The sequence below is a fragment of the Podarcis filfolensis genome (genome assembly GCF_964270895.1).
Source record: "Podarcis filfolensis genome assembly, chromosome: 10".
Lineage (NCBI taxonomy): Eukaryota > Metazoa > Chordata > Lepidosauria > Squamata > Lacertidae > Podarcis > Podarcis filfolensis.
In genome coordinates this window covers 39,848,694-39,861,797 of record NC_139612.1, presented here as the reverse complement: position 1 = coordinate 39,861,797, position 13,104 = coordinate 39,848,694, and the positions used below count along the sequence as shown (strand labels likewise).

At 42.3% G+C, this 13,104-nt stretch overlaps 1 protein-coding gene across 2 annotated transcripts in view; it reads right to left on the bottom strand.

Moving 5' to 3' along the window:
* Positions 1 to 6,847, bottom strand: part of CRADD (CARD and death domain containing adaptor protein) — a 38,401-nt gene extending 31,554 nt beyond the window's left edge. Inside the window, exons 1-2 of one of the 2 annotated variants that reach the window (XM_083573495.1) lie at positions 6,308 to 6,847; positions 4,089 to 4,387 (exon numbers count right to left, since the gene is read on the bottom strand). In XM_083573495.1, the coding sequence (XP_083429621.1) occupies positions 4,089 to 4,386 (298 nt within the window). In that variant the 5' untranslated portion in view covers position 4,387; positions 6,308 to 6,847. Of the gene's footprint in view, positions 1 to 4,088; positions 4,388 to 5,876; positions 5,896 to 6,307 lie in introns of those variants that run through there. The other variant, XM_083573494.1, reaches the window with a different exon arrangement.
* Positions 6,848 to 13,104: the final 6,257 nt, after the last annotated feature.

Below are 13,104 nucleotides of genomic sequence, written 5' to 3'. Positions count from 1 at the left end.
TTCTAAGGTTTCTGTACTCAGGAAGTATTATTTCTTAATTATTATAAAAATAAAAAACGGAAGTGAAGAGTTGAGCTTCACCAGAAGCTTGCACAACAACTGCTAAATGCATATTACACCATGAAAGCTTGATGCGGGGAGAGAGAAAAAGGACGCTGGACGGTTGATAAGCAGCCTCCCCATTTGCTTTTTTCCAGTTCTGCCCTTTGAGAGTGATGCTTGGGGCATGCTCTTCCGCCTTGTGGAGACTTCAATGTGTAGTTCCTCAAGATTCTGCATCTACATGAAACCACTATGTGGGATTACCCAGAATTTTGGAGTACATTGTTAGCAATATGCTGACGACACACAGCTCTAGTTCTGCTTTCCATCTGCAGGTGTGGTAGTGGATGAGCTTTGCATGTAGCAGAGCAAAGAGCACAAAGAACACAGGGGGCCCCCTCCATGATGGAATTTAAGGCAGCTGGGAAAACAGATGTCCAGGAAGGAGATTTAGGTGGAAGCAGAGGGGCTGCCTTGAGTACAAGATTTGGGTGGGGCGGCAGTGTGCATCATCTTTGTGTGACATCATGCATTGGACATGGGTCGGGAGTATGTGATGCCATACACGTGACACACATGTGACGTCGCATTATTGGGAGGAGGCCAAACGGGCAGCCCAGCATGGCGCGGTTCAATGGCTGACTCCTGCCGAGCTCAAGAGAGGAATCTGCACTGAGTTGGGCTCCCTGTGCATTGCACATATGACATCAATTTAAAAAGATGAAACATTTTAAAATGTACACATCTTTTGATGAGGTTCTTTTTCACCTTAGTGAAATTGGACAATCTCTTTAATATACATAGGGGTTACCAGAGGCCAGATTAAACTGCGTTGGTAGTAAATTCCCACTCTGTGCTGCCAGCTGGCTAACCCTGGGTTGCAACAGGGATTGTACAAATCATTAGAAGTAGATTAGTTACTGAATAACGTATTTAACTTTCTGTCCACAAACACAAGGTGTCCCACGTAGTGGAAAAAGAAAATAATATAAACAAACCAGGCTTTTCCCACTCTTCCCAAAAAAAATTGTACAACTGTGCAAGAATAACACAGGCATGGGCACTAACTATGGCTATGGGACCAGGAAGAAGCTGTGGGATTGTAGTATTATTTGCCCCAGCCTATTCACAACCACCCACTCCCAACTCTTAGCCAGGCCTGAGAACTGACCAACATCAATACAGACCAGAGAACACGCCAAACCTAGCTGGAAACTTTGTTAGCCATACTTTCCAATTATGAAGAGTCACATCAACAGAGACAGAGGAGAAAGAAATTATTCTAAGTGAAATAATCAAATTATTATTTATTATTATTATTAAAAATGTTCCCATAAGCATCACTTGAAAGTAATTCAAGGTTACAATCTCAAGGATTGTATAACAGAAACTTGTTAAAGATTATGTCATCCTTGTTCATAAATCTATCCCAAAAATATGGAGTATTGATTTAACATCCATGCTAGAAAACTGTCAGTGGAGCTGGCCAAAGACATTTTGCTGCTTGCCCACTCCACCACCACAATTCCACCGAAACAAGACAAATGGACTGACCCCTAAATCTTATTTCAATGCTGTTGACGGGACACGATCCTCTATCACAAAAGGCCTTCCTGAACTCTTACTGAAATGTAACTATCCTTCTTAAAACAACATAAACATTTATCCACATATAAGTTGCCCTTCCTCCTTCAACAGGGATGATTGAAAACATAGTAACCATGAACATCCAAGTTCATCAATCCACAGTAATAGTACTAGGGTGATGAGTCTGAGGCCATTGGATCACTTAGCCCAAGATGAAACCTAAAGTTAAGAGATCCCAAGACTCTAAGCCAAGGGCATCTTCAAGGATGCGTGTGTATGTATACAAATCAGATAATAAGAGATGAGCAGTTGTCTGAAAATTACCAGTTATGTAAGCAAAACTTCAGAACCCTTTCCCCATGTCTCATTCCTCCTCTGCAAAAAGGAATACAACATATCTGATGTAAACCCACATATTCCAAGTTTACCAACCCATCACTGTACAGTCTCGTCTCTATTATACAGTGCTACCCTACTGCTGTCCCTTTCCATTCTCCCTTTATTTTACTGTATGAGAATTAGTCATCTTTCAGGAGGAAAAGTTTATAATGACTCTCATTCATACAGATGCCTTTTCGTTTGCAAGCAAATAGAGACAATAATTCAACTGTAAAATCAGTTCCACTGTAGTTTGGTGTAGCTGTGAGAGGGCTAGACTCAGAGGCGTAGGAAGGGGTGGGGGTGCCCTGGGTGTCATCTATGAGGGGGGTGACAAAATGGCACATCACGGGGGGGGGGGGCAGCACTTACCGCGGAGCCTGGCCTGCAGTGTGCCCGAGCCACACGTCTCTCTTGGGAGTGAAGCAGTGGCTCGGGGCCCCACTCTGCAGTTTCAGGAGGACTCCATGGGCAGCTTGCCGCGCTGCGCCACTCCCCTGGGCGGATCACTGCAGTGCCCCCCAGTGCGCGGATTGCCGTGGCGCCCCTGTGGGTGGCTCGCCTCGCCCCCGCCACTCCGGGTGCCAAAGCAGCTAGCTACACCCCTGGCTAGACTAAGACCAAGGTTCAAATCCCCACTCAGCCATGAAGTTCATGGAGCCAATCCCTGTCTCTATCTCATGGGGTTGTTGTGAGGATAAAATGGGATGGGGCAGGACCATTTTGAGTTCCTAGAAGGAAAGGTGTGATAGAAATGTAATACATCATCTGGAATGACAATGTACACAAGTCTGCCTTAAATCTCTTTTTAGCCTCATTTGTCTAGAGCAATGTTTCCCAAACTTACAACAATCATGTATCCTTTTTGAGTGTTTATTCTTACTGGTGTGCCCCGACCACCAAATTATCTTCTGAGAAGGGCTCAGAAGAAGATAATTTGTTGGTCGGGGTACACCAGTAAGAATAAACTCTCAATAGGGGTACATGATTATGATACTATTTTATCTAGCAGATACCATACACCCTTTGAAATCCTTTTGTGCAACCCCAGGGGTATGTGTACCACACTTTGGGAAATACTGATCTAAAAGGTATAGTATATACTCCCCTACCTCAATATTTTTGAACATACATTTGTCTTGCTATCTTCAGAAGTTACCACTGTACGTCCAATAGCTTCTAGACCCATTCGCATTACTGGAGCTGCTTGGCTACCACTTCCTCAAAGCTTCACCCCACAACTCTTGCAACGTAAGAAAACTGCATATACTAGGCTGAAGGCAAGATTATCCTCTATGCCCTGGGTTGCCTAACTGGGGTGGCCGTTACTTAGAAAGCACTCAAGTTACTTGAGTTACTCAAGTTGAGTTACTCAAGTTATCACATACAATTTCCTATAAGGTAAAAATTAACCCTTTAAATAGATAATGGATTTTACACACGCACACACCAGTCTGGACATCTGTTTTGAAGCAAGTTGACTACGCAGAACTCTAGACTTTGAATCACATTTTGCAACAGCTAACTCCACATCACAAACAAATTACTTAGGCTGACAACAGCCTAGATCTCACCAAGGGGATGAAGCACAAGTGCGGGCTCACATGGCTGAATATTTATTTTTATAAGATAACTTTTTGCCCAGTCTTTCAACTGTAGCTCACAAAAAAAACAAGTCAGAAAAGCAAAAACACACTGCAACACAATAAAAAGTCCAGTTAAGATTTTAAAAATTAGAAAAGGACAAGTGGTGGTGGACAACAAAACAACATTGTAGAAAATAACCAGCTAACAGACTAAGGTTGCAGTCCTATATGCATTTATCTGGGAGCAAGTCCTGTTGAACTCAAGCAGATTTACTTCCAAGTAGAGACATGTAGGATTGCAGTGCCAAATGGAAAGAGAAGGCAGAGCTCCTGTGCTCTTTGCATGGCAAGCTGCACTTTCTGAAAATCCCTCTTCTGCACATCTATTAGAGGTGCAGGAGCCAAGTCCACTGCTTCCAGCTGTAAATTCTACCATTGCAGCTCTTTGATCAAAGGAAGAATGAACCCAATACAGTAATAGTTTTGAAATCTTACCATCAAGTGCCACTAGCATAACTTCATTGCGCTTTGCCTCAAGCTTGTCTCTCACCCATGGAAACTCCTGTAAGGAATCTAGAAAAGTCTCAAAAGCCTTGGGCCCTCTGGTAGGTAAGATGTCAAGGAGCATCATGGTTTTCCTGTGGTTGGTGACTTGGGACCTTATTTCTTGCACGTGGCTTTCTGTCAGGATGCCTTCTTGGTAAAGGTACTGAATGACAAGGCCCTCCACCAGCAGTTCTGCACAAAGCTCCAGGCGCAACAAACGTAGAACCTGCTTGTCCCTGGCATCCATCCTGCAGGAAAATAAACAGAGAGAACTTAAATGCTATATATGTCGCACCTGTGGGGAGTGCAGCACCCACCAACGTTCTTTGTCCTTCCAAATTTTTCTCTTTTTTTCCAGAAATGCTTTCCAAGGTAGGGGCAGGTTTTTGGGTGCTAGATTATTAGTATTATTTGCCTGTGTTATACTTACAGGGATTATGTAGGGGTTTTATTTTTGGGGGGGTGCCTTCTGAGCATTGCAAGTTTTTATTTCATGAAGTGGACTCCACCACAGGTCCTCTGATTTCCAAATGTGCCTTTTATGCCCAGACAGGGTCGGAACCTTTTTTAAAAGCCTGAGAGTACTTTAGCTGGATCGGTTTCGGTAAATGAAGAGTACAAGGTGTTTTGGAAGTATGTGAGCATCAAATTGATGAAAGGCTGCATCTTTTATTGATTTAAGTTATCAAGGCATCTTATATGAAGCAGACAATCAGACATACTCACATTTAGGACTGGTTCCCACCCAAAGATAACCAACACTTTAACATAGGGTGGACACTCCCTTTGGTACAGTAACCTATCTCCAATTTCTTAAAAAAGAAAAGAGAATCGCATCCACATTGTAACATGGGGCTGCCTTCAAAAAGTGGTGCAAAAGGTGTCAGCAAGAGTTTTGACTGGGGTTGGGGTTTGTTTGGTTTTAGACCATGTGACTTTACAGCTAGCCCAGCCTCACCAGTTTCTGGTTTGTCTCAGAGGAAAATTCAGCACACAAGTGATCACCTTTATAACCCTTATGATTTGGGAGTAGGGTACTTGTAACACTTTCTCCCCATTTGATTCTGTCACCCAAAATCTTCAGCAAATGCTTGCTACATATCCTATCAGTAGCAAAGGCTCAGTTGGTTGGGTACACAGGCCATGGCCTTTTCCACTGTGGCACCAAAACTTTGGAATTCTCTGTTGTGGGTCAGCTCCATCAGCAATGATGCTTTGACACATTGTGAAAACTGTCCTAATTTAACATGCTTCTGGTCAACAGAGCTGATTTTTTATTCCTGCTTTAACTTATATTATCATTTTTGTTATTTATATTAGCATATATACTATTGCCTTCTGCGTTGTGTGGTGTTAACAGCCTTGGAGGTATGTCCAGTTTGAGTTGGAAGACGTCAGAGAAAAGCATTTGAATCAACATCTCCCAGGGCAGCTTTCAAACAACAACTAAAATCTACCAGTAAAACAATATTTTTTTTAAAAAACTGTTCAAAGCTGCAATCCAGGAAGACACAGCAGCAACATTAAAACAGAGGAAAAAGTATAAAAGACCCAGGGAAAATTACAGGTGTCTCATCTTCTGTTTATATTCTACATTTCTTCCTGTTAAGACAGTATGTATGGGGTTCCCTGACAGGAACCTGCAAACCTTGATTTCCTTAATTTCAGCCAAGTACATTCACACCATGCCCTGGGGTCCAATCTAGAAAGAAAGAATCTGTTTTTTTTCTTAGATACCTGCCAGAGTGTAGCAGAATCGTTGTAGTAAAGCTCTTGGAGGCAGCAATCCTTATCACACCCCCTTTAACTAAATAAGAGCAGGGAAGGCGACAATAGATTGTTCATTGCTCTTAAGGTTTCAGGATTCACCATATTTTCTAGATACAAAATACCACAACTGCAACACAAATTGTAGAACCAAAAATAAAGATCTTTGCACAGTGGGGAGCCATGCCTACATGTCTATGACGGGTTTTTAATTAAACACCTCCAAAAGAAAAGAAAAAAAAGCGAAGAAATGTCCGGAAGCGTGTAAAGGAATAAATACAGCAGAAAAACGAAAGAAGGCAGAAGCTCGCAGGAGAAGCTTTGCAGAAAAAGCCGAGATAAATTGTATAGTCGGACCACCTGAGAGAGGAAGCGATGGATGTTTTCGGTGAAAATTTTACAAATTTTAAGCGCAGGGATTATTGATCCTCAAGCTCAGGCATTCCCAGCTCGGTCTCCAAGCACTAACCTTCTTGAGAGCAAAATATCCAAACAGGAAGTGCTGTCCGCCCATGTTTCTTAAGGGCAAAACATAAAACGGAGGATAAAATGCATCGTCTGGAGACGGAAGTTCCTGGTTACTTTTGACGCCATTTCCTTAAACGTGACAGTTTCCAGTAGGAAATAATGGCTCATGTCAAGGCTTTCTGCATAAACTGTGACTGAGCAGCAGCAGAAGCGTGTTCTCTCCCCGTCCTCGGCCAGCTGAGGGGAAGAAGGAGGTGGAAGCGCAGGCAGGAGTTCGCGGTTCCTCAAACTGGGTTTTTATTTCGTGTGAGAGCGGGGTGCAGTGGAGAGTCATTTCAGTGGTTTTATTTAAAAACACACAAACACAAGATTTGCAGAAAGATTCCAAGCTCGCTCAGCCCGCTGTTCATATGGCACGTCTGAGGTGGAAGCGCGTCTAAGGCTGAGCACACAGTCGTGTTGTTATCAACACACTTCATGTTTGTGAGTGAAAGAAACCCACCCTGGATCATGAATCTCCACAGAGCAGATGCGGACTGAGACTAGTAGTCACAGCTGTCAGCTTCTCAAAATTAGCTGGTGAAACGCAGCCTTTGTGGTTTGCAACACTCCTGCAATGTGGTCCAGTGGTTTTATCACCACTCTGCAGCCCAATGAAAGTGCCTCGCAGCAACGCTGTACTTGGCTTACTCCAAGTATTGTGGTCCGGAGCTGAAATTGAGGCTGAAAAGAGCGTAGGCTGTGATGTAGTGATGTTATTGCCTCGTTGTGTTTGGAGGCAAGGCGTCCTCATAATCCACCTGGTATTATCAGATGCAGGCTTGGAACAAACAAGTCACGGCAATTCTGTCAACTTCTTAGGGTTATATTGGTGAAATGCAATGTCACAATCGACATCACAGTATGGATACTTGTTCAAAAGACTGGGAGTAGTAGTAAATGTACTTCTTTCCATTATGTTTTTAGATGTGTTGGAAGCCATCTGGAATGGCTGGGCCAATCCAGTCAGATGGGTGGAGTAATAATAATAATAATATTCCAGAAGAAAGCTTGTACAGTGGTACTGGTTGTCAAACGGCTTGGCTCCGGAACAAATCCGCTCCCGAACATCGCAGTGTTCCAGTTTGCAAACGTTTTTTGGAAGCCGAACATCCGACGCGGCTTCCACTTGAGTGCAGGAAGCTCCTGCAGCCAATCGGAATCCGTGCCTTGGTTTTCAAACTGTTCCAGGAGTCAAACGGACTCCCAGAACAGATTAAGTTCAACAACCAAGCTACCACTGTATAGGGTAGGAATGGGAAACATGTGTCCCTCTGTGTTACACTGACTCCACCTTCGCTTTCCATTGGCCATGCTGAAGAGGGCTGCTGGGACCTTAAGGTGTGATCTGATTGTTGGGTCTTTCAAAACCCTGGGCACTATGCTTTGCAGGCATAAATGCTTTTTTGGCTTCTACCAGCTTTCTTCTAAATCTACACCTGGTGTCATAAACGATGTCAGGTTTAGGGCTGTGGGGCATGGCTTGGCCAAAATGGGGAGGCCTGGAGGACCTAATTAGGCATGCAGTTTGGCTGTTCTCCACCCTTCTAGCCTTGCTTTCAAGCTCTTTAAAAAAGAAGTTATTATGAAGCTCCTGCTGCAAATATCATCTAACCTTTCACCATCTCCAGTAACTCTGTAGAGGCTTTAGAAAGGGAAAGTGCCTTTTTGAGTATGGTGTGGTTTTTGTAAGCATTTATATCTTTAAAAAAAATTGTCTGTTTTCATTGGGAATACATTTTTAATCAGTCAAAACTGACTCATCTAACCACTTAATCAACTGAACACAGTGGTCCCAATGACAATTAATATTAAATGCACACTGAAGGCAATGGAAGGACCTGAAGTAGCCATTGAAAACAATGTGGATGAACCAGAATCTGTCCAGCTTACATACCATGTGTACCACCATACCAGCAATCTCTAACCTGCCAGTTTCTGGTTCTCAAAAATAGGTCAAAAAAAATATTAACATCTCTCCCTCACCATTTACTTCACCCTTCTATTTGAAATTGTTGTATTTAATAAATGACAGATCTGTGACTCACAGTACGTTGAACGCTATTAAATGCAATTTCTTTTCATAATGGATGTCAGTGTTTGCTTCCGTGCTTAATGTACCAAGTGTCAAAAATGTCAAATGTTGCCTGCATGTGAGTCATAGCAGGTACAGTATTACTTGCTCTACCTGATCATACTTACTTGCTCTGTTTGAACTAGTTTATCTAAGAACTGTACCAAGGCTTGGAACAAAACTACTGTCTTTCCATTATACGTAGATCACTAAATATGTCCACCTTCCTGCATATGTTTTGCTCTCTTCTAAAAAACACACCACAAAACCACTTATTTCAAGCCTAATTATTGGTGGTGTGTGGTGCCCGTGACAGTTGTTCTGGTTTGCAAAGGTTGCAACCTCTTAAACCCACAGTGCTTCCAACGCATTTTGAACACTGCAGAAATGATAAAAAATGTTTTCATGCTATAGAATTCCTAATTTTGTATTACAAATAGCAGATCCACACAATACATTTAAAGTGCATTCAGAGCATGTGATTTCCCCCCAAAGAATCATGGGAACTGTAGTTTCCCCCCTCAGAGCTGCAGTTTTCCCAGGCTTCTTTGAGGAGAAGTCATGTGCTTTAAATGTGTGTTGGTGTGGATCGAGTCACACCATTTCTTCAACACCGTTTGGTGCCAAGCCACCTCATTTAAACCTGAGATTTGCCTTTCACACCTCAAGCCCCGTTTAAGGACTCAGCGTTTGTTGTCTACCTATCATTCTTAAAAACTCTCAAGTAGTATGCTGAAATATGATTTAAAACAAATATGTAGTAGTTACTGGGAAACAAAGGATCTGGTGAGTTAAATAATGGCTCCCAAGACTCCTCATGGAAATCCATTTATTGTTTCCAAAAAAACTTAATTGGGAGCCGAGTCCCCTGAGGTTTTTAGCCAAAAGTAGTTGCCATGTTCTCATTTGACCAGGCTTGGGTGAATATTGTGAACAGGGTAGGTAGATGTCAGCACAAACAGCTTTGATTCCAAACCAAATACATTGTACTTCTTCATAACATCTGAATGAGCCAGAGCTTGATAGCCTGCCAAGAAGGAAGTACATAATGTTCACCACAGCTGTTCAGAAATGGGGTGGCCAACTGACAATACAGGATTTTCATAAACTGGTGGAGAAAGGAACGAAATTAGACATCACATCAAATTATGATTTAGCCATTGACTTCCTAAGTAGTTTAGGACTCAGTGAATCCCTAAGCTTCAGATCAGTGTGCATGATATGGTAGTTTTGATAAAGAAAACTGTACACAAAAAGTGTATACATGTTAAAATAATTATCCATTTTTTAAAAGTTCATTAAACATGCTTTAAGTACCACCTGTATTACTTCAATATATGTACATGAACAAGCTGATCAGCGCTTTTTATATAGCAGGTAACAAAATAGGATATCTGTTGGATAAGTCTTATGACCTTGGGAAAATAAACTTTTGATTCCAAACACATTGTGTTGGAATAAATTCTACAATTGTATATTGCATATTTGGGATTGGAGCACAGGATTTGCCAGCCAAAACTGGAGACAAAGTAATAACGTATTCTCAAAATGCTGTTATCTTTTGAACACGGATGACTAATGCCAGAGAATGAACGCTGATGTCTTCAAATTCCACTAAAAATAGCAAGAGGTTTGACACATCAAATAAATAAATAAATTGCATGGTTAATTTAAGACGGGAATGTGGAATCTTTTTTCAGCCTGACGGCTGCATTACTTTCTGGGCAACCATCTGGGACCCCATGCCAATAGTGGGCAGGCACAGAGTCAAAAGTGAATGGAGCAAAAAGAAATGTCAATTTTCTCTTTGTACAGCAGGCTACTTCCTATATATAGTTATGAGTTTTGGGGTGCCAGATTCCCCTAAATTCCTGGACCCAGTAAGTGCTAGAATTTAATCAAGCCAGACATTGAATACCTGGATTCAGCAAGGTGGTTAACAGCATAAAGCTGGAGAGAAGGTCAGAGCACAGTGTTTCATTTCTGTCTGAATCTACAGCTGTGGCTTTGGGAGAAGCAAGACCTCTTTGGGGTGTTGATGCTGTGAACCCCTTCATCGTAGGCTCAGGGTGTATATATGTGTAAATAAGCCATCTATCCTAAAGCCACCAGCGTCTCCGCTGTGCTTCATTTCCAAAAGGAAACATGAAACCCAGGGTAAGTGCCTGGAATCCCTAGAATCTTAACACCGCTCCGAAATTGGGGTGGTGCAACAATATGCTTTCACACACCTCTCTCTACCTTCCACACAGCCAAGCAAAAGGCATTATCAGAACTTAAGGACACATTCCAAGCAGGCAAAAACACTTGATGCAAACTGGGCCAGGGAGAGCTGTGGCCTTGAGGTACAGACATAGAGGCCTGCAGCGCCACATTTGGTTCCTGGGCACCTGCTTCCCCATCCCTGGTTTAATAAACAGTAAAGCATTTAATTTTATAAAACAAGGAAGTATGCAGGACTTATTACATGAATCAAAACGTGTTGCTGCCCTTCTTTCAAGAAAACAAAACCAAATAAACTTGTGCCACCAAATTTAATCTGTTAGGGCTAAGTTGGTTTTCAGTTGGCTATTGAGCAGCAGTTTGGAGGCAAAAAATGTGAAATGTCTCTGAATTTGTTCATTAGAAACATATCTAACTTGCCTAGTCTCTTATAGCTGTCTCTTGTGCCTCTTATGGGTAAGGTGAAAGCTAGTTTCTTCCCTTCCCTTTGCTAAGCCAAACCAGCAACAAAAAAAAATACGTAGATATGGTTTGGAGTTACCAATACTAAAAGAATGGAAGACCTCCTATCCCAGTTTGTGAGAAGGAACAGGGAAGTGAGACAGATGTTTTGTTGTGAATTGTAGCATGGTCCTTCCGCTTCTCCTCTTCTAGGTTCCTTTCATCTGCTTGGGAGTAGAAGCAGGGTTGATGTGGGGCCGGTGGCTGTAAGGTGCTGCTTCCATTGCTGCTGGCTTCAAGGCAGAGATGAGAAGGGATCCAGATGTTGGGACTCCAAGAAGCATCTGGAGAGCCACAGAATCCCCACTCTGCTTAGGACAGTGAAGTCAATGAGCACGCCCATGCAGGCTTCTTCCCACCAACCAGTGCACTTATTCTGAACACACAAGACAGCACGGGGGCAATGTGTGACGTGTGTGTAAAAGAACAGGAAAAAAATGACTTATAGCCAATGTTTCCAATGAACTGAGTGCTTACACATCATCACACATGCTTACGACAGAAGCTCTTTCCCAAAATATGCAAATCAGGCTGTGATCCTAGATTGACAGATGTATCTGCATAGCCCTAAAGACACAACCCTTTTTTTTTAAAAGAAAACTCTCCAACTCAAAAGTCAAGTTTTTGGTTTTTTTTAAAGGTTGAAACAAAAATTACATGCTCAACCACTTCCAATTTTAGTGGTTGCACTTCTTCTTCTTAAACTGATAATTCTTTGTCTAGATTAGGGGTAGTTAACCTGTGAACCACTAGGTGCTGTTGCACTATAATTCCCATCATCCCTCACTATTGGCTATGCAGGCTGGCACTGATGAGAGTCCAATAACAGCTACAGGGCTACAGGTTCCCTATCTAGACCCTTGTTATTTACTCTTTTTCACATATCCCAGAACCAGGTTTCATTAGCAAAACTTCTTGCACTTAACAAATGGTACTGGCATTCTCTACGTATGTATTTGTGTCAGCACCATCAATCATCAGGCTTTAACATTTGCCAGCTCCATTAAGGCACCCCACCAAGAGCCAGGACCTTTACACTTTCCTTAGGTTCAGCCAGAATGGACACAAAACATCTTGCTCTCCTGTATATTCAGCACCCTGTGAGAAGTGAGTCGTCCCCCTCCCCTAGTCCTTTTGAACCATGTAGTGGATACAGGGATATAGTTCAGATAGCAGCTGGGTTGAAGGAAGCACATTAGTTCCTTGATGTGGCAGATCACCACGTTAACATGCAATTTGTTCCTGACCCTCTGGGATGATCGTTCACATTGCAAGTCCATCATTACTTGATTCAAGAGACAGAAGGTTCTGCTTGACAAAGTTGCCCAAAACAAAGGAATGTAGAAATCAAGTGAGCACAGATTTGGCCAAATCACATAAACTGCTGCCACCCATGTTCATTATCTCTGTGGATCACCTACATTTATCACCACAAATATATACCCAAGGAAGACCAAGACTGCTTGTGTACTCAATAAATGTGTGGTCTTACTCTAACTCTTGCAGATTAACCAAAGCTTTGGAGGGCAGGGGTAAAAAAATAAAAATAAAGTTTGCCTTACTATCTGTTGCAGGGCTGAGAAATCTTCAGGAGATCGGAGTTTTTGTTGCTTCTTCTCGTCATGACATATTTAAACTTCAGCTAGAAAGGGGGGAAAGCAGAATATAGATACAAGGAGCCCCCAACTTCAGTCCTAAAGCAATGTTGGGTACCACTGGACTTCTGAGTAAACTTGCATGGGATTTTACAGTACAATGTCGTATGCAGCTAATATGCCTAGTATAAAGCAAGCAGATAGAAACATTTCCCCCTTTGTTCATAAAACCAACGTTCAAAGTGCAGGCTAACAAGCAGACTGACAAGACAGACAAAAGCAATTCGTTCTTCACACA